Here is a 26628-nt window from a genome sequence, read left to right as displayed (position 1 = left end):
AAGAAATAAATAAATATAAACAAAATAAATAATATAATGTTGACTGGTTGGTAAGGTTATTTAATGTATGTATGTCTCATGGTGAGGTGCCTGAGGATTAGCGGAATGCTTGAATAGTGCCATTGTACAAAGGCAAATGGGATAAAAGTGAGTGCTCATATTACAGATGTATAAGTTTGTTGAGTATTCCTGGGAAATTATGTGGTAGGGTATTGATTGAAAGGGTGAAGGCATGTACAGAGTGTCAGATTGGGGAAGAGCAATGTGGTTTTGAAAAGTGGTAGAGGATGTGTGGATCAGGTGTTTGCCTTGAAAAATGTATGTGACAAATACTCAGAAAAGCAAATGGATTTGTATGTAGCATTTATAGATCTGGAGAAGGCATATGAGAGAGTTGATAGAGATGCTCTGTGGAAGGTATTAAGAATATATGGTGTGGGAGGCAAGTTGTTAGAAGCAGTGAAAAGTTTTTATCGAGGATGTAAGGCATGTGAACGTGTAGGAAGAGAGGAAAGTGATTAGTTCTCAGTGAATGTAGGTTTGTGGCAGGGGTGTGTGATGTCTCCATGGTTGTTTAATTTGTTTGTGGATGGGGTTGTTAGGGAGGTGAATGCAAGAGTTTTGGAAAGAGGGGCAAGTATGCAGTCTGTTGTGGATGAGAGAGCTTGAGAAGTGAGTCAGTTATTGTTTGCTGATGATACAGCGCTTGTGGCTGATTCATGTGAGAAACTGTAGAAGCTGGTGACTGAGTTTGGTAAAGTGTGTGAAAGAAGAAAGCTGAGAGTAAATGTGAATAAGAGCAAGGTTATTAGGTACAGTAGGGTTGAAGGTCAAGTCAATTGGGAGGTAAGTTTGAATGGAGAAAAACTGGAGGAACTGAAGCGTTTTAGATATCTGGGAGTGGATTTGGCAGCGGATGGAACCAATGGAAGCAGAAGTGAATCATAGGGTGGGGGAGGCAGCAAAAGTTCAGGGAGCGTTGAAAAATGTGTGGAAGTCGAGAACATTACCTCGGAAAGCAAAAATGGGTATGTTTGAAGGAATAGTGGTTCCAACAATGTTATACGGTTGCGAGGTGTGGGCTATGGATAGAGTTGTGTGCAGGAGGGTGGATGTGCTGGAAATGAGATGTTTGAGGACAATATGTGGTGTGAGATGGTTTGATCGAGTAAGTAATAATAGGGTAAGAGAGATGAGTGGTAATAAAAAAGAGTGTGGTTGAGAGAGCAGAAGAGGGAGTTTTGAAATGGTTTGGTCACATGGAGAGGATGAGTGAGAAAAGATTGACCAAGAGGATATATGTGTCAGAGGAGGAGGGAACGAGGAGAAGTGGGAGTCCAAATTGGAGGTGGAAAGATGGAGTGAAAAAGATTTTGAGTGATCGGGGCCTGAACATGCAGGAGGGTGAAAGGCGTGCAAGGAATAGAGTGAATTGGAACGATGTGGTATACCGGGGTCGAAGTGCTGTCAATTGATTGAAGCAGGGCATGTGAAGCGTCTGGAGTAAACCATGGAAAGTTGTGTGGGGCCTGGATGTGGAAAGGGAGCTGTGGTTTCGGTGTATTATTACATGACAGCTAGAGACTGAGTGTGAACGAATGTGGCCTTTGTTGTTTTTTCCTAGCGCTACCTCCCTCACATGAGGGGGAGGGGGTTGTTATTGCATGTGTGGCAGGGTGGTGATGGGAATGAATAAGGGCAGACAGTATGAATTATGTACATGCGTATATATGTATATGTCTGTGTGTGTATATATATGTATACGTCGAGACGTATAGTTATGTATATGTGCGTGTGTGGACGTTTATGTATATACATGTGTATGTGGGTGGGTTGGGCCATTTCTTTCATCTGTTTCCTTGCACTACCTCGCTCAAGTGGGAGACAGCGACAAAAAAAAATAAATATAAATTAATAATATATAAATATATATATAGGGGATGAAGAAGTAAGAGCATTAGTGAAAGAGAAGAGAGAGGCATTTGGTCAATTTTTGCAGAGAAATAATGCAAAAGAGTGGGAGATGTATAAAAGAAAGAGGCAGGAGGTCAAGAGAAATGTGCAAGAGGTGAAAAAGAGGGCAAACGAGAGTTGGGATGAGAGAGTATCATTAAATTTTAGGGAGAATAAAAAGATGTTTTGGAAAGAGGTAAATAAAGTGCGTAAGACAAGGGAATAAATGGAAACTTCAGTGAAGGGAGCTAATGGGGAGGTGATAACAAGTAGTGGTGATGTGAGGGAATGGAGTGAGTATTTTGAAGGTTTGTTGAATGTGTTTGATGATTGAGTGGCAGATATAGGGTGTTTTGGTCGAGGTGGTGTGCAAAGTGAGAGGGTTAGGGAGAATGATTTGGTAAACAGAGAAGAGGTAGTAAAAGCTTTGCAGAAGATGAAAGCCAGCAAGGCAGTGGGTTTGGATGGTATCGCAGTGGAATTTATTAAAATGGGAGTGACTGTATTGTTGACTGGTTGGTAAGGTTATTCAATGTATGTATGATTCATGGTGAGGTGTCTGAGGATTGGCGGAATGCTTGCATAGTGCCATTGTACAAAGGCAAAGGGGATAAGTGTGAGTGCTCAAATTACAGAGGTATAAGTTTGTTGAGTATTCCTGGGAAATTATATGGCAGGGTATTGACTGAGAGGGTGAAGGCATGTATAGAGCATCAGACTGGGGAAGAGCAGTGTGGTTTCAGAAGTGGTAGAGGATGTGTGGACCAGGTGTTTGCTTTAAAGAATGTATGTGAGAAATACTTAGAAAAGCAAATGCATTTGTATGTAGCATTTATAGATCTGGAGAAGGCATATGACAGAGTTGATAGAGATGCTCTGTGGAAGGTATTAGGAATATATGATGTGGGAGGCAAGTTGTTGGAAGCAGTGAAATGTTTTTATCGAGAATGTAAGGCATGTGTACGTGTGGGAAGAGAGGAAAGTGATTGGTTCTCAGTGAATGTAGGTTTGCGGCAGGGGTGTGTGATGTCTCCATGGTTGTTTAATTTGTTTATGGATGGGGTTGTTAGGGAGGTAACTGCAAGAGTTTTGGAAAGAGGGGCAAGTATGCAGTCTGTTGTGGATGAGAGAGCTTGGGAAGTGAGTCAGTTGTTGTTCGCTGATGATACAGCGCTGGTGGCTCATTCATGTGAGAAACTGCAGAAGCTGGTGACTGAGTTTGGTAAAGTGCGTGAAAGAAGAAAGTTAAGAGTAAATGTGAATAAGAGTAAGGTTATGAGGTACAGTAGGGTTGAGGGTCAAGTCAATTGGGAGGTAAGTTTGAATGGAGAAAAACTGGAGGAAGTGAAGTATTTTAAATATCTAGGAGTGGATTTGGTAGCAGATGGAACCATGGTAGCAGAAGTGAATCATAGGGTGGGGGAGGGGACGAAAGTTCTGGGAACCTTGAAGAATGTTTGGAAGTCGAGAACATTATCTCAGAAAGTAAAAATGGGTATGTTTGAAGGAATAGTGGTTCCAACAAAATTGTATGGTTGCAAGGCGTGGGCTATGGATAGAGTTGTGCGCAGGAGAGTGGATGTGCTGGAAATGAGATGTTTCAGGACAATATGTGGTGTGAGGTGGTTTGATCGAGTAAGTAATAATAGGGAAAGAGAGATGTGTGGTAATAAAAAGAGCGTGGTTGAGAGAGCAGAAGAGGGTGTTTTGAAATGGTTTGGTCACATGGAGAGAATGAGTGAGGAAAGATTGACAAAGAGGATATATGTGTCAGAGGTGGAGGGAACGAGAAGTGGGAGACCAAATTGGAGGTGGAAAGATGGAGTGAAAAAGATTTTGAGTGATTGGGGCCTGAACATGCAGGAGGGTGAAAGGCATGTAAGGAATAGAGTGAATTGGAATGATGTGGTATACCAGGGGTGACGTGCTGTCAATGGATTGAACCAAGGCATGTGAAGTGTCTGGGGTAAACCATGGAAAGTTCTGTGGGGCCTGGATGTGGAAAGGGAGCTGTGGTTTCGATGCATTATTACATGATAGCTAGAGACTGAGTGTGAAAAAATGGGGCCTTTGTTGTCTTTTCCTAGCGCTACCTCACACACATGAGGGGGGAGGGGGATGTTATTCCATGTGTGGCGAGGTGGCGATGGGAATAAATAAAGTCAGACAGTATGAATTATGTACATGTGTATATATGTATATGTCTGTGTGTGTATATATATGTATACATTGAGATGCATAGGTATGTATACTTGCGTGTGCAGACGTATATGTATATACAAGTGTATGTGGGTGGGTTGGGCCATTCTTTCGTCTGTTTCCTTGCACTACCTCGCTAACGCAGGAGACAGTGACAAAGCAAAATAAAAAAAATAAATAAATATAGGGGACAGGGGAGAAAGAATACTTCCCACGCATTCCTCACGTGTTGTAAAAGGCAACTAAACGGGATGGGAGCGGAGGGCTGGAAATCCTCCCCTCCTTGTATTTTAACTCTCTAAAAGGGGAAACAGAAGGAGTCATGCGGGGAGTGCTCATCCTCCTCGAAGGCTTGGATTGGGGTGTTTAAATCTGTGCGGATTTAACCAAGATGAGAAAAAAGGAGAGATAGGTAGTATGTTTGAGGAAAGGAACCTGGATGTTTTGGCTCTGAGTGAAACGAAGCTCAAGGGGAAAGGGGAAGAGTGGTTTGGGAATGTCTTGGGAGTAAAGTCAGGGGTTAGTGAGAGGACAAGAGCAAGGGAAGGAGTAGCATTACTGAAACAGGAGTGGTGGGAGTATGTGATAGAGTGTAAGAAAGTAAACTTTAAATTGATATGGGTATAACTGAAAGTGGATGGAGGGAGATGGGTGATCATTGGTGCATATGCACCTTGGCATAAGAAAGATCATGAGAGGCAAGTGTTTTGGGAGCAGCTGAGTGAGTGTGTTAGTAATTTTGATGCACGAGACTGGGTTATAGTGATGGGTGATTTGAATGCAAAGGTGAGTAATGTGGCAGTTGAGGGAATAATTGGTGTACATGGGGTGTTCAGAGTTGTAAATGGGAATGGTGAAGAGCTTGTAGATTTATGTGCTGAAAAAGAACTGGTGATTGGGAATACTTAGTTTAAAAAGAGAGATATACATAAGTATACGTATGTGAGTAGGAGAGATGGCCAGAGAGCATTATTGGATTACGTGTTAATTGATAGGCGCGCAAAAGAGAGACTTTTGGATGTTAATGGGCTGAGAGGTGCAACTGGAAGGATGTCTGATCATTATCTTGAGGAGGCAAAAGTGAAGATTTGTAGAGGTTTTCAGAAAAGAAGAGAGAATGTTGGGGCGAAGAGAGTGGTGAGAATAAGTGAGCTTGGGAAGGAGACTAGTGTGAGGAAGTACCAGGAGAGACTGAGTACAGAATGGAGAAAGGTGAGAACAAAGGACGTACGGGGAGTGGGGGAGGAATGGGATGTATTTCGGGAGGCAGTGATGGTTTGCGCAAAAGATGCTTGTGGCATGAGAAGCGTGGGAGGTGGGCAGATTAGAAAGGGTAGTGAGTGGTGGGATGAAGAAGTAAGGTTATTAGGGAAAGAGAAGAGCAGTGTGGTTTCAGAAGTGGTAGAGGATGTGTGGATCAAGTGTTTGCTTTGAAGAATGTATGTGAGAAATACTTAGAAAAACATAGGGATTTGTATGTAGCATTTATGGATCTGGAGAAGGCATATGATAGAGTTGATAGAGATGATCTGTGAAAGACATTAATAGTATATGGTGTGGGAGGCAAGTTGCTAGAAGCAGTGAAAAGTTTTTACTGAGGAGGTAATGCATGTGTACGAGAACGAGGAGAGGAAGGTGATTGGTTCTCAGTGAATGTCAGTTTGCGGCAGGGGTGCATGATGTCTCCATTTTTGTTTAATTTGTTTATGGATGGGGTTGTTAGGGAGGTGAATGCAAGAGTCTTGGAGAGAGCGGCAAGTATGCAGTCTCTTGTGGATGAGAGGGCTTGGGAAGTGAGTCAGTTGTTGTTCACTGATGATACAGCGCTGGTGGCTGACTCAGGTGAGAAACTGCAGAAGCTGGTGATTGAGTTTCGTAGTGTGTGAAAGAAGAAAGCTGGGAGTAAATGTGAAAAAGAGCAAGGTTATTAGGTACAGTACGGTTGAGGGACAAGTCAACTGGGAGGTAAAAAATACCGAATTTATTGTAGCCTTCACTTTTTAGGTGTTTTTCTCAGAAAAATAAAGTTCCTTTAAAAACTCATTATAAGAAGTATATTTCATGCGGAATACAAATCTGGTGTTAAAAAAACATTTAGTCCTCTTAATGACACTTAATTAAGCTGTTAAATGAAGTCAATTTTAAAATATTTCTGTTCCTTTGCATCGTATTTACTGTTTATGTATCAGTGACTGAGAGCATTATATATATCTTCCATGATTATTTCAAGTGCAGAAGTGTTCGAATATCTTATCTTTCAATTTTGAAAAAACGTTTTTTGAGCTAAAAAATACCCTGAACTATTATCTACACTCTTTGAAATTTTCCTCAGAAAATAGATTTCCATTAAACATTAATCATAAGTATTTTTCATGCTAAATACAAATCTGGTGTGAAAATGACATTTAGTCGTCTTTATAATATATAATCAAGCTGTTAAATCAAGTCAATTTAGAGATATTTTTTGTTCCCTTGCATCGTATTTACTTAGTATGTATCGGTAACTGAGAGCATTATGATATATTTTTCATGATTATTTCAAGTGTAGAAGTGTTTGAATATCTTATCTTTCAATTTTGAAACAAAAAGTTTTTTGGGCTAAAAAGTACCCAGAAGTATTACCTTCAATTTTTGGTATTTTTCTCAGAAAAATAGATTTCCTTTGAAAACTTATAAAAAGTACTTTTCATGTTGAATACAAATATGGTTAAAATATTGTTAAGTCATCTTAATGACACTCAATTAAGGTGTTAACTAAAATTAATTTTAAAATATCTTGTGATCTTTTGCATCTTATTTACTAGGTAAATAACTGAGATCATTATGATATATTAACCATGATCATTTCAAGTATAGAGGTGTCTGAATATCTTATCTTTCAACTTGGAAACAAAAAGTTTTTGGAGCTAAAAAATAACCTGAACCTTCAATTTTTGGTATTTTTCTCAGAAAAAAAGGTTATTCTAAAAACTCATTTATATAAGAGGTATTTTTCATGCTGAATATAAATATGGTGTTAAAATAGCATTTCATCCTCTTAATGACACCAAATTAAGCTGTTAAATGAAGTCAATTTTAAAATATATCTGCTCCATTACATCATATTTCATGAGTGTGTATCAGTAAATGAGAGCATTATGATACATTTTCCATGAATATTTTAAGTATAGAAGTGTTTGAATATCTTATCTTTCAGTTTTGAAACAAAAAGTATTTTGAGCTAAAAAATACCCCTAACTGTTCAGGGGCATATTTAGGGGAAATAGCACCTATGGCAAGCACTGAAATTACACCCCTGGCTTGATTAGAAATGTACATACAGTGGATGTATATAAAAATATATACAGTGTAATTATAAACTGTTGAAGAGTTTGGCCAAATTTAAATTTATATAAACTCATGAAGACTTAGACTTATTTGATCAAAATTGTAAAATAGAAGTGGTAATGCAACTGATAGCAGCAAAATATTACTATTGTTGAAAGGTAAGTGAGTTTCTTTTTTATCTCACAAAACCAAACTGTTAAAAATGTCAATCGGTTAGCATATATCAAAAAACAAACCTGTTAAGTGGCGCCCCCCTGCAAGTGGTGCCCAGGGCACCTGCCCTACCTGCCACACCCTAGAGACGCCACTGCCTGAAATGTTTCATTTCCAACACATCTACCCTCTTCCAGACAATCCATGCCTTGCAACCATATAATATTGTTGGAACTACTATTTCTTCAAATTTACCCATTTTTGATCTCCAAGATAACATTCTTTCCTTCCACACATTCTTCATCGCTCCTAGAACCTTCGTCCCCTTCCCTATCCTGTGACTCTCTTCTGCTTCCATGGATCCATTCACTGCTAAGTTCACTCCCAGATATCAAAAACACTTCACTTCCTCCAATTTTTCTCCATTTAAACTTACATCCCAAGTAAATTGTCCCTCAACCCTACAGAACCTAACAACCTCGCTCTTATTCCAATTTACTCTCAACCTTCTCCTTTCACACACTTTTCCAAACTCAGGCACTGACTTCATCAGTTTCCCCCTCGAATCATCCACCATTTCCGATCTCCAAGATAACATTCTTTCCTTCCACACATTCTTCATCGCTCCTAGAACCTTCTTCCCCTTCCCTATCCTGTAACTCTCTTGTGCTTCCATGGGTCCATTCACTGCTAAGTTCACTCCCAGATATCAAAAACACTTCACTTCCTCCAATTTTTCTCCATTCAAACTTACATCCCAAGTAAATTGTCCCTCAACCCTACTGAACCTAACAACCTTGCTCTTATTCCAATTTACTCTCAACCTTCTCCTTTCACACACTTTTCCAAACTCAGTCACTGACTTCATTAGTTTCCCCTCAAATCATCCACCATTTCCGATCTCCAAGATAACATTCTTTCCTTCCACACATTCTTCATCGCTCCTAGAACCTTCGTCCCCTTCCCTATCCTGTGACTCTCTTCTGCTTCCATGGGTCCATTCACTGCTAAGTTCACTCCCAGATATCAAAAACACTTCACTTCCTCCAATTTTTCTCCATTCAAACTTACATCCCAAGTAAATTGTCCCTCAACCCTACTGAACCTAACAACCTTGCTCTTATTCCAATTTACTCTCAACCTTCTCCTTTCACACACTTTTCCAAACTCAGTCACTGACTTCATTAGTTTCACCTCGAATCATCCACCAGAGCTGTATCATTGGTGAACAACAACTGACTTACTTCCCAGGCCCTCTCATCCCGAACAGACTGCATACTCACCCCTCTCTCCAAAACTCTTGCCTTTAGCTCCCTAACCACCCCATCCATAAACAAATCAAACAACCATGGTGACATCACATACCCCTGCTGCAGACTGACCCTCACTGGGAACCAATCACTCTCCTCTCTTCCTACTTGTACACAAGCCTTACATCCTTGGTAAAATATTTTCACTGTTTCTAGCAGCTTAACTCCCACACCATATACTCTTAAGACTATCCACAAAGTAGCTTAACTCCCATACCATATACTCTTAAGACCATCCACAAAGTATCTCTATCAACCTTATCACATGCCTTCTCCAGATCCATAATTGCTACATATAAATCCATCTGTTTTTCTAAGTATTTCTCACACACATTCTTCAAAGCAAACACCTGATCCACACATCCACTACCACTTCTGAAACCACACTGCTCTTCCACAATCTGATGCTCTGTACATGTCTTCACCCTCTCAATCAATACCCTCAAACATAATTTCCTCGGAATACTCAACAAACTTATGCCCCTATAGTTTGAACACTCACCTTTATCCCCTTTGCCTTTACACAATGACACTATGTAAGCATTTCACCAATCCTCAGGCACTTAACCATGATCCACACATACATACATATATATTCAAACTTCTAAAAAGGGAAACAGAAGAAGGAGTCAAGTGGGGAGTGCTCATCCTCCTCGAAGGCTCAGATTGAGGTGTCTGAATGTGTGAGGATGTAACAAAGATGAGAAGAAAGGAGAGATAGGTAGTATGTTTGTGGAAAGAAACCTGGATGTTCTGGTTCTGAGTGAAACAAAGCCCAAGGGTAAAGGGGGAGAGTGGTTTGAGAAAGTCTTGGGAGTAAAATCAGGGGTTGGTGAGAGGACAAGAGCTAAGGAAGGAGTGGCACTACTCCTGAAGCAGAAGGAAGGAGTGGCACTACTCCTGAAGCAGGAGTTGTGGGAGTATGTGACAGAGTGTAAGAAAGTAAATTCTTGATTGATGTGGGTAAATCTGAAAGTGGATGGAGAGAGATGGGTGATTATTGGTGCTTATATACCTGGTCATGAGACTAAAGATCACCATAGGCAAGTGTTTTGGGAGCAACTGAGTGAGTGTGTTAGCAGCTTTGATGCATAAGACCAGGTTATAGTGATTGGTGATTTAAATGCGAAGGCGAGTAATGTGGCAGTTGAGGATATAATTGGTGTACATGGGGTGTTCAGTGTTGCAAATGGAAATGGTGAAGAGCGTGTGGATTTGTGTGAAGGAAACAGATGAAAGAATGGCCCAACCCACCCATACACATGTATATACATAAACACCCACACACGCACATATACATACCGAAACATTTCAACGTATACATACATATACATACACATATATACACCTGTACATATCCATACTTGCTGCCTTCATCCATTCCCGTTGCCACCCCGCCACACATGAAATGGCACCCCTTCCCCCCACACATGCATTAGGTAGCGCTAGGAAAAGACAACAAAGGCTACATTCGTTCACACTCAGTCTCTAGCTGTTGTGTGTAATGCATCGAAACTACAGCTCCCTTTCCACATCCAGGCCCCACAAAACTTTCCATGGTTTACCACAGATGCTTCACATGCCCTGGTTCAATCCATTGACAGCACATCGCCCCCAGTATTTCTTTTATTCTTGCTAAAATTCTATCAAATTCTTTTAGCTTAGTTTCAGGTGGTTCATATGCCACTGTTTATTGTGTTTATGGCTGTAATGTTCACTACAATCATTTCATAACACTTATGACACATCTTTGTCATTTTTCGACATTCTTAAAGGGTATATAAACCAGAGAACCCCCTCAATCTGTCTTCATTTATCTGCTTGAAAAGTTTCACATGGTCATACGTCTATTGCTTTTTGTATGTTCACTGTAACATTTGAACTGCTCCTATCATCAACTGATAATCCTTAAAGGGCTGCTTTCACTGTCATTTGACAGTGCTTAAAGTATTGATACCACTGTCACACAATAATTTCACTTTCCCTATCTGTTCTAAAGTTGGTTTATTCGTACATTTCCTCCAGCCAATGGGTATTTCAAAAAATCAGAATAATCAAAAAAAGGAAATAGACCTGGTACATTAATTCAATGTTAACACATAAAACATTAAAAATGAAGAAGTGAACTTCACGTGTATCTTTAATCATTTTAAGCTTCCTTAGTAGTCAGATAATCTATAAAGCTGGTTGTGTGTATGTTTTTCACACTTAATTGTTTTCATAGGGACCAAATATCATAAGTCATCAAATTCCTCTAAATCAGTAAACTTTATCATTATTGCATCATATGAATTCCTTTAGCAATGTAAATGTCCGTTTGTGATTGCCACATGCACAGGCCTCACTCTCCCAGCTGCTACGTGCATGCTTCAATAAGAGTCCTTTCATCATAGCATTTGTCGGGTAACTGACAGCTGTACAATTTCTGTGGATGAATAATTACTACTGGTGACACAGTATCTACATATGGCTCATGAATGCTGGAGTAGATTTAAAATGGGATAAGAAACATCACCACATATCTTATTTATGAGTAGAACTCTGGTCACAAGGGTACCAGGTATGTGTGTAGGGATGAAAGAATGAACTATCCAGCTCATTTATCAAACCATTAGTGGCCTATAAAGGTAACTGCAATCACAAGGAAGGTGCAGAAAAAAATTCTGAACTCCTTGGTATCTCTCCAACCACCAGCATAAGTAACCAGTCATGTGACCTGCAGGTCGTGGGTACAAGATGACCCAATGGATACTATGCAGACTGTTGGATGATCTCCATCATTAGGAGGAAAAACTACAACTGGAATCCATCTCTGATCCAAGCGAAGAAGAGTAACATGAGAAATGTGAAGAAATAAGCGTCTTAACAGAGAACAGTTCTTCCAGAGATTAGCATCAGAGTAACCAAAGGCTATGATGTTGCAGCATCAGACATCCTGCTTCAGGGCCAGCAGTGCTTAGGGCTCCCCTTCTTCAGTCAAAAACCAAACTAGAATAGAGGTTAAGAAGTAATGGTTTTGTGTTAAGGTGGTGGGTAGCTGGAGGAAACAAACCAATGAATCAGTGAATGAGGGTAATTCTGGAAGAAACAAACCAATGAATTAGTGAATGAGGGTAATTTACAAAGGTTTAAAAAGCTTCTTACTAGCACAGAAAGTTCAGAAGATAGGGCCCCACAATATACAACTCTCTTCCTGTACAATATAAATAGGTAATAACATTGTTGAAGTCCTCTCATATGCACATAACCTTATAATCACATCACACCACCCTGACACTACTACTCATGCATCAAAAATGTCACCCTCTTAACCATGGACAGACACAAATTCAACCTTTGCCCTCCCATAACCCTGAATGGCCAACTACTGCCACCTATCAGTACTCTTACCATACTGCGTAGGTGCCACACGACACAAATGTGAAATTTAATCCTCAAGCCATAAACATCAACAAAAAAGCCATAAACAAATCAAATACCCTTAGAACACTTAACAGCACGAATTTTGGACAAGGAAAAGAATCCGTTTGCATCCTCTACAAACATTCCACCCTAAACTATGCCTCACTTGCCTTACCATCCTCTATCATAAGGAAAGATAATAAAACTGCAAATAAAATAAAATAAGGCCCTTTGAAGAATCACTGGCTACTAATAACCATATACACTTATGAAGAATCACTGCCTGCTAATAATCATAAACACTTAACATCTAAACAAATGAATATACTTCCAATGCAACCTACCATCAATATACTTTGCTCCCAATTCATTGCAAAAGCCCTAGATAAGTCCCACCAAAACCATATGCTCGTCTAAATATATACTCCCCAGGTATGTATGATATTTTCTCATCTGAATTCTGAAAATTACTCATCTCTGCAATACTATAAACACAGTTTCAAGAACTCAATGAACCTGTCATATCCTTGATGTAACTTCCATTCTGGAGACACTGAAAACTTTAACTGTCCTGGACTCACCTTACTCAGACAAACACCCATCATCACAACACTTCTTAACCCATGGTCCAGCCTAGTGTATGTGGCCAGCTTCCTGTGCACTATAGAAACTCCACAGATGAGGTTCCTGGAGCAAGAAAGTAAAGTAAGAATGTAGACAATGAAACTTGGGAAGCACAAACTATCCACGCTATTATCAAATTGACCCTATTCATATAGTTTGAATATTATGTCAGTAATGTCTAAATAATAGTGTAAAACTTTCAAATTCTGATAATAGTCAATAAAGGAGAAAATAATAAAAAAATAGTGGTCCCAACAATGTTATATGGTTGCGAGGCAAGGGCTATGGATAGGGTTGTAAGGAGGAGGGTGGATGTGTTGGAAATGAGATGTTTGAGGACATGTGGTGTGAGGTGGTTTGATCAAGTAAGTATGAAAGGATAAGCGAGATGTGTGGTAATTAAAAAGAGTGTGGTTGAGAGGGCAGAAGAGGGTGTATTGAAATGGTTTGGTTACATGGAGAGAATGAGTGAGGAAAGATTGACAAAGAGGATATATGTGTCAGAGGCAGAGGGATCGAGGAGAAGTGGGAGACCAAATTGGAGGGGGAAGGGTGGAGTAAAAAAGATTTTGAGCAATTGGGGCCTGAACATACAGGAGGGTGAAAGGCGTGGGTGGAATAGAGTAAATTGGAACGATGTGTTATACTGGGGTCGATGTGCTGTCAATGGATTGAACCAAGGCATGTGAAGCATCTGGGGTAAACCATGGAAAGTTTTGTGGGGCCTGGATGTGGAAAGGGAGCTGTGGTTTTGGTGCATTACATGTGAACGAATGTGGCCTTTTTTGTCTTTTCCTAACGCTATCTCACACACGCACAGGGGGAGGGGGTTGCCATTTCATATGTGGCAGGGTGGCGACGAGAATGGATGAAGGCAGCAAGTATAAATATGTACATGAGTATATATATATATATGTCTGTGTATGTATATGCATGTATACGTTGACATGTATAGGTATGTGTATGTGCGTGTGTGGGCATTCACGTATATACATGTGTATATGAGTGGGTTGGGCCGCTCTTTCGTCTGTTTCCTTGCACTACTTTGCTAACATGGGAGACAGCGACAAAGTATAAATAAATAATAAAAAATCTATCAACAACACAGCCATCCATCATATATTGCACTACTTTGCTAACATGGGAGACAGCGACAAAGTATAAATAAATAATAAAAAAAATCTATCAACAACACAGACATCCATCATATAAGAAATATCTAGCCATTTATTTTTTGCAAAAAGCTCCAGTCATGGACAAAAGTCCACATCAAGGCCAGGCCTTAATTGAAACATAGAGAGAATTATGAATCAGAAAAAGAAAAGAAAAGGGAAAGTATTTACAAACTTTCGAGAACATGAAAGACCTGTCTTCTGAAATAAGCCAGATCATTGGTATTGGGAACGACATGAGAAGGTTGAAAGTTCCAAAGCTTCAACATGGAGGGAAAGAAGCAGGTATCAAAATGCCCCACCTTTGAGTTGCCAATGGCCACACAATAATCATGTGACGCAGCAATTTGCTACGTATTGCGTGGTCTAGCTAGTGGTGGGGGCACACAAGCAACCAGCTTTTGGGAGCTAAAACCAAAGTAATACCTACAGAAGAGGGAAAAAGAACCAACATTGCAGCATTGGACAAGTGGGTCAAGTTTGGAAGTTAGCCTGGGACAGCTTATAAGTCGGACCGCTTTCCACTTGACCCTGTCAGGTAAGGATACAAAGCAAGAACCACCCCAAATGTGAGAGCAGTACTACGCTTATTTAAAAGCGACAAAAAAAAAACGAAGTTGCTAAAAATATGAGAAGAATACACAAAATATGATCAACAATAAGATGTTTAGATACATTAAAAAAAAAATTTCATTATGGCTATCACAAGGAACTGTGAAAACTACAGCTTGCTAATGCCAGCTTTCACAAGGAGCTTAATGTGTAAAGTGATACAATAGTTGTGGACTTGAATTGCTCTCTTTATTGGTGGTATGGCACCCACAAAATGTCCAACAATCGAAGAAACCATCAAGCACTACCTTCTCCCACACATCCTTCTAGTTCTCTACATTCCCTTAATGTGAAATTTCACTTCAACCAAAAACCACAAAATGTGCTGATGAGTACAGTACCTGCATACTCAGTTATAACACTGTTACAATAACAGTTTGTCATCAAACTGCTATTGGGGTATACATCAAAACTTAATACAATACACAATTTTTGTTCAAAGGGGATCCTGGCATCAAAGGAGAATGGAATCCCCTCCCTTATTATGGAAACTTCCCTTTAATTATGACACATTTCCTTACATAATTTGCTCTCTATCTATACATGAAATGCATCCCTCAAAACCTGAGTATGAATATAAAAAAGCATAAACTGGGAGTTTTTCCCATTATCATACTGTTATGAATTTGAAGAAGTGTTCCCAGTCAGTAATTTTCAGTCACACTAGCCTAACTAAAGTAAATACTACTGAGATAACAAAATATATCCATACAAAACATAGATCAATATTCTATTTATTTATTTTATTTTGCTTTATCGCTGTCTCCCGCGTTAGCAAGGTAGTGCAAGGAAACAGATGAAAGAATGGCCCAACCAACATACATATGTATATACATACACGTCCACACACGCAAATATACATACCTATACATCTCAAAGTATACATGTATATACACACACAGACATATACATATAAACACATGTACATAATTCATACTGTCTGCCTTTATTCATTCCCATAGCCACCTCACCACACATGGAATAACAACCCCCTACCCCCTCATGTGTGCGAGGTAGCGCAAGGAAAAGACAACAAAGGCCCCATTCGTTCACACTCAGTCTCTAGCTGTCATGTAATAATGCACCAAAACCACAGCTCCCTTTCCACATCCAGGCCCCACAGAACTTTCCATGGTTTACCCCAGACGCTTCACATGCCCTGGTTCAATCCATTGACAGCACATTGACCCCAGTATACCAATATATAAATTTTAAAAAATCACCAGCAGTAAAGTAACTAAATAAAACAATGCAAAAAAATGATAAACATTTTTGTAGATAGATTATCAAATGTAAATGCATATTCTGCTTATCAAAAATACTGGCAAATAGTGCTTGCCAAGGTCTGTGAGTTGCAGGTGAGGACTAGACAGGTAATTGAGACAATGAGGCAAGACTGTCTACCTCTTTTTCTAGTATTTGGCTAGTTTCATGAGAAATGGGTGAGGTTTATTTGCTTGGTGAAGGAGTTTCCCCGACTTTTTGTGCCAGTTTAAAATTCTCATCACATGAAAAAGTGAAAATATGAAAACTACAAAGTGTAAATAGAAGAGTATCCAAACTCTTTTTATGGAACTACATCAAAAAAGTACATAAAGAATGAGTGTACACTGTGGAATACCTGTACTGACCCTTTCTTGGGAACAAGACCCTGTATGAAGGAAACCTGTGCTTGGAAAGCTATTATATCTTATATCGATAGGCTCAATCTTAAGATAATAAAAAAAAGTTCTCCTGCAATATATTAGTTATTAGGTAAAGAAAAAATCCTGTTGATGAAATACATCTCCCAGTCTATCTAATGTACAAGTAACCAAGTAAAAAAATTTCATGTTAATGGCAATATCATAATCATTTTAGACTAATCCTGATCTCTCTGACACATCATAATCTCACCTTAATTCAATATCACAAATATGATAACAGCATATCAGCATCTAGTTTGTGCACTATATCAGCAAATATTTCACTTATTAACATACGATACAAACATAGTTTTTTCAAAAACTAGTTTCCACATACTGCACACTTTCTTTTCTTGCACAACTGACCTCGTACAATTTGTATCTATTAAAAGGGACAGCAATATAGGAATATGCTAATACTTACAATCACTGTCACTACGGCGAGAAGACTCAGAGGCGTAAAGACCTGGAAACTCCTTTTCAACGTCAGGACTTTCAAAATCCATACTGGATGTCTGGGAACTGGAGAAACCACATATGGAAGCTGATAGAAGCCTGGCTGTTATGGTAGACAGTGAGGGACCAATGCAGCAGAAATGTCCACCTGAAAATGTTTGAAATGAATTTATATCATAAGACAAAAAGTAGTAATCTTGATATGTAAGTATGGGTGACTAGCATTAAATAATCTTCATAATGTGTCTAAGAAAATCAGGTCATCACTCCTTTAGCATTGCATTTTGAAAAAAAGGGTTATGGTATGTATTTTGAGAATCACTTTTTTGCTAAGTAGTAAATTTCACCTTAATGGAGGCTGAACTGCTAGAGCTCTCACTGAGCAAAAAATGTGCATCAACATATCCAACATTAAATATCATCATATGATATACATACCACAATACTGTATCTTTATATACTAAATCTATATCTATGTTTTTCATCAGCAAATGCAAGACTGCTTAATCATTTATGAAACTCTAAAAATTGGTAAATACATTAAAAGTTCAATATTTTAAGACCTTTTCATCTTAGAGGAGAGATATGTGTATGATAAGCTAAAGACCAACAGTTTTTCAATTTTTACCCAATATAATATAATAATGAATCATCTGTCAATATCTAATTACATACAGGGAGTCCTCACAGAACAATGGGGCTGCATTCCTAGCAATCTGCCATTAGAGTATAATGTTGCTATATGAGTAACTGAAACCTATGTTATAAGGAAGGTTATATTCCAAACCAAATATTTCCCTAATCTAATCATCATGTATGGACTATATTCAAAGCATCTCAGATTACCATCAACACTCATTAATTCACCAACTGCTGTGATTTCACTGATGATTTAGTTGGTATTTTGTGATTTTTAATGAGAATGCTGGAGATGAGGGATTGAGGTAGGTGGAGATGGAGTGGGATAGGGGTGGACTGAATGGTTTGTCATGCATTCCAAAGTAAGTATATCCATTCCAGTATGAGATCTTTATGTTTGTTGATATGTTTGATCATTATAATAACTATCTTAACATTCTCAAGTAAGGCATATCTCACTTTTATGGCACATTAAGAATATGAAAACTTGGTGTACCTTATAAGGTGACCATCAGTGGCTGGAATATAATAAGAATCTAATATCATTTAGTTTTGATATCATTATAAAAGGTTTAGTAATTGAGAAGCCTTAAAATATACTTAACTATCTCATTATCAATTGGAAAGAATACTATTATCATATTATCATTTTGCTTTGTCGCTGTCTCCCGCGTTTGCGAGGTAGCGCAAGGAAACAGACAAAAGAAATGGCCCAACCCACCCCCATACACATGTATATATATATACACGTCCACACACGCAAATATACATACCCATACATCTCATGTACACACAGACACATACATATATACACATGCACACAATTCACACTGTCTGCCTTTATTCATTCCCATCGCCACCTCGCCACACATGGAATAACATCCCCCTACCCCCTCATGTATGCGAGGTAGCGCTAGGAAAAGACAACAAAGGCCACATTCGTTCACACTCAGTCTCTACTTGTCATGCAATAATGCCTGAAACCACAGCTCCCTTTCCACATCCAGGCCCCACAGAACTTTCCATGGTTTACCCCAGACGCTTCACATGCCCTGATCTAATCCATTGACAGCACGTTGACCCCGGTATACCACATCGATCCAATTCACTCTATTCCTTGCACGCCTTTCACCCTCCTGCATGTTCAGGCCCCAATCACTCAAAATCTTTTTCACTCCATCTTTCCACCTCCAATTTGGTCTCCCACTTCTCGTTCCCTCCACCTCCTACACATATATCCTCTTGGTCAATCCAATCTTTCCTCACTCATTCTCTCCATGTGCCCAAACCATTTCAAAACACCCTCTTCTGCTCTCTCAACCACGCTCTTTTTATTTCCACACATCTCTCTTACCCTTACATTACTTAGTCGATCAAACCACCTCACACCACATATTGTCCTCAAACATCTCATTTCCAGCACATCCACCCTCCTGCACATAACTCTATCCATAGCCCACGCCTCGTGCCCATACAACATCGTTGGAACCACTATTCCTTCAAACATACCCATTTTTGCTTTCCGAGATAATGTTCTCGACTTCCACACATTCTTCAAGGCTCCAAGGATTTTCGCCCTCTCCCCCACCCTATGATTCACTTCTGCTTCCATGGTTCCATCCACTGCCAGATCCACTCCTAGATATCTAAAACACTTTACTTCCCCTAGTTTTTCTCCATTCAAACTTACCTCCCAATTGACTTGACCCTCAATCCTACTGTACCTAATAACCTTGCTCTTATTCACATTTACTCTTAACTTTCTTCTTTCACACACTTTACCAAACTCAGTCACCAGCTTCTGCAGTATCTCACATGAATCAGCCACCAGCGCTGTATCATCAGCGAACAACAACTGACTCACTTCCCAAGCTCTCTCATCCACAACAGACTTCATACTTGCCCCTCTTTCCAAAACTCTTGCATTCACCTCCCTAACAACCCCATCCATAAACAAATTAAACAACCATGAAGACATCACACACCCCTGCCGCAAACCTACATTCACTGAGAACCAATCACTTTTCTCTCTTCCTATACGGACACATGCCTTACATCCTCGATAAAAACTTTTCACTGCTTCTAACAACTTGCCTCCCACACCATATATTCTTAGTACCTTCCACACAGCATCTCTATCAACTCTATCATGTGCCTTCTCCAGATCCATAAATGCTACATACAATTCCATTTGCTTTTCTAAGTATTTCTCACATACATTCTTCAAAGCAAACACCTGATCCACACATCCTCTACCACTTCTGAAACCACACTGCTCTTCCCCAATCTGGTGCTGTGTACATGCCTTCACCCTCTCAATCAATACCCTCCCATATAATTTACCAGGAATACTCAACAAACTCATACCTCTGTAATTTGAGCACTCATTCTTATCCCCTTTGCCTTTGTAAAAGGCACTATGCACACATTCCACCAATCCTCAGGCACCTCACCATGAATCATACATACATTAAATAACCTTACCAACCAGTCAACAATACAGTCACCCCCTTTTTAATAAATTCCACTGCAATACCATCCAAACCTGCTGCCTTGCCGGCTTTCATCTTCCGCAAAGAATACTAAAGAATACTAAAGAATACTAAAAAATAGTAAAAAATATAAATTTTTTCAAATTTTTCTTTATGAAAATCATAATGTGGTTTCATGAATTTCTACCCTAAGGCTTAAATGCTGCTCTTACAAAATGTTGCCCTATGAGCTGTCATTCTGCATGGCCTCCCTGTACTGTAAGCAAACAAAATAATTGTACCTTTGTTGTTTACATCGACAAATCATTATAAGCAATGATGGCTCCAATATTTTCGGGAGTACTGGGAACAAAAAATATCTAACAGACACTTAAAACCAATCACTGATTAGACTTTTAACTAATATTAATCCATCTATATCTCTAACATCCGCTCCCTCCATGGGGTGGCCACAGCAAAAGAATCACTGTTTATTCTTGTCCCTGCATGCCTCCCTCGCATACACCATTCTAAGCATTCTTCTGTCACTTCTTTCCCTCCAGTACTCTTTCACTCTACTTTCCTAGTATCAAATGTCACATAAATTTCAGCATTCAGCTACATCTGCAACCAGAAATCACTTGAATGGTGAAGACTTCGTAAAATGTTATGACACACATTTAAAAAGTTCTAACTTAAAAAACTTTAAAAATGTTGGTTTTGAAAGTTGAAAAGCCTTTCCCCTTAAATGTAGTGTTCTCTGAACAAAGAGAAATCCCTTCAGGAATATGAGAGTCTAAGACCATTCCTATCTTTTTAAAAGTGGTGAGGAAGCTCTTATTTGCTCACACTTTTTAGTTGATACTCATATCACAGAAGCCTTTTGTTTGACTAACGGTTTTGATTTCAGCCAATAAGTGACTGCTACCAGGCCAAAACCACTTCAGGGCATTCACAGCTCACAATACACAGATTTTGGCACCAATCCAAAGTGTTCAAAAACAGTACAGAGAATAAGTTTTTTGAAAAAGTAAGGGAATATCAGGCAGGGCAAGATTACCAGAAATTTTTTTTTGCAGGACACCATCTTGGAGAAAAGTGTTTTCAATCTTCAAAAGCTATATTGCCTCCTCTGCGGTCTGTCTCACAGGCAATGATTACATACCACCATGAAGGTGATGGGCTTAAGAAAAATCTTCTCAATAAATCTAAACCAAAAATGAAAACTTTCACAAGTGATTTGGAGGCATAATGGAATATGATTCTCTGGAAGGAGGAACACCCAGGACAACACAGAGGAGATTCACCATGACTAAACTATGTGCTATTTTATGAAAGCAGAAGAGTGCCAAGGGCCCCTTTTCTTGATTTTCTGCAATAAAGCATTTCTGAGGAAGACCTAGGTAGAGGCCAGCTTCCTTATGTTATGTGGTCTAGCGTAAAGTCCAGGTTAAGCCAGCAAGACAGGCCAACTTCCTTATGTCATGTGCTCAAGTATAAAGTCCAGACTGAGCCAGCAAGACAAGGTGCTTGATCAGTGTGGAGCTATTTCTTACAAAGAGGGGTTTCAAGGTTCTGGGGTGGACAAATAAAACGTTCCCTTTACAATCACTGGTGAAATCCAAATATCCCTGAGGTAATTTTCATGTGGCATGATGCTATCCCAAGAAACTTTTCCAAGGGAGGATGATCTTGACCCATAAGAGTTCATCAAAAAAAAAAGATACTTGTATCTGGACATGTGTTTAATTCATGAGCCTAAGCTATAAAAAAAATTTTCTTACAAAGACTGTCGAGCTAAGTCTCAAAAAAGAGCTACCACTTATGATGAAGTGGAAAATAGAAAGACTGGAGCAGTTTTTACCAAATAAGACCAGTCAGATAAATACCAAAACCCACAGTTCTTGAAAGGCACTCTTTGCAAGAGACAACAGTGTTACTAGCCAATTATTAGTCATGAAACAGGCTTGAAAAAAATCTCAATATGAGGCTTCCATGGCTTCCACATCATTAGAATCTTCAAGGAGGGTCTGAGATGATTTCTAGACTGATTGGTTTTGTCTTTCAGTAAAAGATGAGTATTATATGTAAAAGGCTATATGTTATGTACTCTCAAACTTCCATGTGAACTGTGATAAAATCCAAACAGGTAAATTCTGATTTCAAGACTCTGAGGTTGGGGTCCTTCAACAGGGTTGAGGTGCTCTGAGAGAACCAGAGGAAGCAACTAAGGCAAATGGCAGAGTTGATGGGTTAAATGTCCCACCTGGAGGCTACCAGAGTCACTAAACCAAAAAAGTTTAGTTTAAGAACTGGGATCAAAAGGTGAACAGGCAAAAAGAGAGAAATCTGGTTCTACAGTTTCCAATCCAGGGGAAATGCCTCTGTTTCTGTTGCCCATAAATATATATCAGAGAAACATAAATTGGGAGTAACACACTGGTTCTGGTGGTTAAAAGATCTACTTGAGGGGGTCACTCCCTGGGAAAGAATCCACTTGAAAGCCACTTTCCCTACTGACATCTCTGTTGTCACTGAACTTAAGAGGGCATCTACCAAGCATATCCAGATAAGAGGCTTGGAAAAAAAAAAAGGGTCTTGCACATAGCCTGGCACAAAATTTTCTAAATCAAGTCTAAAGGAGTCAGAACTTTGCAAGAGCCTTTCTTCATCAGATATTGGACAGCCATAGTAATGTTCATCAGAAATATTCAGGATCAGGGTCTCAGGACATTCTAGATGAATTATCAAGGCATTAACAGTTCCTTTGTTGTGATATATATGAATTTCTGAAGCCCTTCCATGGAGCCTACAGTTACAAGATGCTCCAATTTAGTGCATCCTTCCAAACCCTCAGAGTATTTATAAAACACATGGCTTTTGGAAGAAATATTAGCGAAGTACAGTTTAAAAAAGTCTTAGGAAGCTGATAGTATCAGGATTGCTGCCAAGGTATGATGTTGATTCCTGTACCCTCAGCAGAATGTTGGGGATAAACAGAGGAATTGAAGCTCTCTATAGGGAGGAGGATAGTGTGTTTAGTATAGATCTGTGGGAACATTTAAGTCATGATCAATTTCTGTACACTAAGGATGGTCTTCACTTAAATGGAATAGGGAAAGCCCACCTTGGCAAAGTATTGGATGAGAACATTTGGCCTTTTTAATGATAGAGATAAACTACTAAGGAGAGCAAATCACAAAATCACAGTCAAGCCAAAGAAGGAACAAGGAGAGTGGGGGAGAGTGAAAGGGGAGCTGTGGGAGGTGGGCTGGTGTGGGGGAAATCTGAGTGTGAAAGGGATCTAAGGGATAAGGTGTCCAGTTGACCACTATAAAGGTAGCAGTAGAGAAGGGATGGGACCTTGGCGATAAGGATCCTCGGGGAGTAGCAGTAACCTTACAGGCAGAGGAATTAGCATAGAAAGGTCAAGTGGGGTCAGTTGGGGACAACTTAAGCAGTATAAGTAGCAGGTTAGCACAGCTACAGGTCATTTCCCAGGGATATTTAATAAAAACAAATGCCCGGAGCATCATTATGAAGCACGATGAACTTATATCTAATGGAGTTACTGAAAAACTGAACATCATTGCAATATCAGAAACATGGGTAACCTTTGAGAATAAACACTTAGTCGCCAAGTTAGCAATATTCGGATACAAACTATTGAAAAAAGATCGCTTATTAAGGGTAGGTGGTGGAGCTTTGAGCTACATTGATAAAAATCTAAGTGCTATTAAGATAAGAAAAGTAGACACACACTTATGACTCTCTTAATATTGACATTACCAACAAGTTCAAAAGTAAACTATGTTTTGGCATTATTTACAAACCTTAGCAAAAAGAATATGATGATAAGATGCCATACAATGAAATTATACTATAATAAACAATAAAGAGGTTATAATTGCAGGAGACTTCAACAGTCCAATTATCTGCTGGACACGTTAACACATGACCTACAGGGAATGAAACTAATGGAACTGATTGAAGACGCTTTTCAAGAACTGTTTATTATAAAAACAACCAAAGGTAAAAACAATCTTGATCTTGTCCTTACCAGTGACACAAACTTTATCAACTCTTACAAAGTAGGCAAGAGTTTGTCAAATAAAGATCAGTTTGATTAGATTAAAGAAAAATTTAGATTATGAAATTAATGACAACAAACTCTTGATCTCAGATTACAGGCAAGCAAATTTTGAAAACATCAGACATGAAATTCGCAGTACCAATTGGACAAAACTTCTTGATGTTCACACGGTAGAGGAAATGTGGAGTAATTCTAAAAACACACAACTTGAGATTGAAAATAAATTTTTTTTTTTTTTTTTTTTTTAATACTTTGTCGCTGTCTCCCGCGCTTGCGAGGTAGCGCAAGGAAACAGACGAAAGAAATGGCCCAACCCCCCCAATACACATGTATATACATACGTCCACACACGCAAATATACATACCTACACAGCTTTCCATAGCTTACCCCAGACGCTTCACATGCCTTGATTCACTCCACTGACAGCACGTCAACCCCGGTATACCACATCGCTCCAATTCACTCTATTCCTTGCCCTCCTTTCACCCTCCTGCATGTTCAGGCCCCGATTACACAAAATCTTTTTCACTCCATCTTTCCACCTCCAATTTGGTCTCCCTCTTCTCCTTGTTGCCTCCACCTCCGACACATATATCCTCTTGGTCAATCTTTCCTCACTCATCCTCTCCATGTGCCCAAACCACTTCAAAACACCCTCTTCTGCTCTCTCAACCACGCTCTTTTTATTTCCACACATCTCTCTTACCCTTACGTTACTCACTCGATCAAACCACCTCACACCACACATTGTCCTCAAACATCTCATTTCCAGCACATCCATCCTCCTGCGCACAACTCTATCCATAGCCCACGCCTCGCAACCATACAACATTGTTGGAACCACTATTCCTTCAAACATACCCATTTTTGCTTTCCGAGATAATGTTCTCGACTTCCACACATTCTTCAAGGCCCCCAGAATTTTCGCCCCCTCCCCCACCCTATGATCCACTTCCGCTTCCATGGTTCCATCCGCTGCCAGATCCACTCCCAGATATCTAAAACACTTCACTTCCTCCAGTTTTTCTCCATTCAAACTCACCTCCCAATTGACTTGACCCTCAACCCTACTGTACCTAATAACCTTGCTCTTATTCACATTTACTCTTAACTTTCTTCTTCCACACACTTTACCAAACTCAGTCACCAGCTTCTGCAGTTTCTCACATGAATCAGCCACCAGCGCTGTATCATCAGCGAACAACAACTGACTCACTTCCCAAGCTCTCTCATCCCCAACAGACTTCATACTTGCCCCTCTTTCCAAAACTCTTGCATTTTCCTCCCTAACAACCCCATCCATAAACAAATTAAACAACCATGGAGACATCACACACCCCTGCCGCAAACCTACATTCACTGAGAACCAATCACTTTCCTCTCTTCCTACATGTACACATGCCTTACATCCTCGATAAAAACTTTTCACTGCTTCTAACAACTTTCCTCCCACACCATATATTCTTAATACCTTCCACAGAGCATCTCTATCAACTCTATCATATGCCTTCTCCAGATCCATAAATGCTACATACAAATCCATTTGCTTTTCTAAGTATTTCTCACATACATTCTTCAAAGCAAACACCTGATCCACACATCCTCTACCACTTCTGAAACCACACTGCTCTTCCCCAATCTGATGCTCTGTACATGCCTTCACCCTCTCAATCAATACCCTCCCATATAATTTACCAGGAATACTCAACAAACTTATACTTATTCCACAAATCATGAGGAGACCTTGCAATATTTCAAAAACATCATGGATGAAAAGGAGAATAGAAAGACTAATATGCCAGAAGAAGAAAACATACAAGAAATTCAAATCAATGGAAACCATTGAAAATCAAAAGCGTGCAAGAAGGTCATAATACATAGCAAACATGAGGAAGAAAAGTGAATTTCCTTGAAAGTTAAGAATAATCCTAAGGAAGTCTTCAAATATATAAGACAAAGGAAGACAGTAAAAGGAGGAACTGGACCATTATGAAACAAACATGACACACTTACTACTAATGACAAGGAAATGGTTAACATACTAAATCATTCCATTAACTCCGCATTCATATGTGAAAAAACATCTCGAATACTGCAGCCAATGAAAATGTTTCTGGGATCTGATAAAGAAGAGTTGAAAGTTAGAGAAATAAAATAGCACTGAAGTACTTAAATTCATGAACCATTTAAATCCTAACAAATCCAACGGTCCAAATGACTTAGCTCCAAGACTTTTTAAAAAAGGTCAGGAGACAGCTGATATACCTGATAACAAAAATATTCAACAAATCTCCATTGGACAGTCAGGTGCCAACTGACTGGAAACTAGCAAATGTTACTCTTATATATAAAGGAGACAAAAAAGTGTGACTTGAACTAATGTCCCATTAGCCTCATGTCAGAGTTAGGTAAAACGATGGAAAAATAATACAAGATAGAATTGTCAAGTTCCTAGAAGATCACAAAATCATATCAAACAACCAACACAATTTCTGCAATGAAAGATCCTGCTGACAAATTTGCAGAAATTT

General features: G+C 39.3%; 1 protein-coding gene across 6 annotated transcripts in view; it reads right to left on the bottom strand.

Moving 5' to 3' along the window:
* Nucleotides 1-26628, bottom strand: part of LOC139746355 (ralA-binding protein 1-like) — a 248109-nt gene that overhangs the window by 216984 nt on the left and 4497 nt on the right. For 3 of the 6 annotated variants that reach the window (XM_071657532.1, XM_071657536.1, XM_071657534.1), the window contains exon 2: nucleotides 16862-17041. In XM_071657532.1, coding sequence (XP_071513633.1) covers nucleotides 16862-17041 — 180 coding nt within the window. Of the gene's footprint in view, nucleotides 1-12925; nucleotides 13032-16861; nucleotides 17042-26628 lie in introns of those variants that run through there. The other 3 variants (XM_071657537.1, XM_071657539.1, XM_071657533.1) reach the window with 2 other exon arrangements.

The sequence above is a fragment of the Panulirus ornatus genome, chromosome 64 (assembly GCF_036320965.1).
Source record: "Panulirus ornatus isolate Po-2019 chromosome 64, ASM3632096v1, whole genome shotgun sequence".
NCBI lineage: Eukaryota > Metazoa > Arthropoda > Malacostraca > Decapoda > Palinuridae > Panulirus > Panulirus ornatus.
Note: the sequence above shows the minus strand (reverse complement) of the source record. Positions and strands in the feature narration are given on the sequence as shown.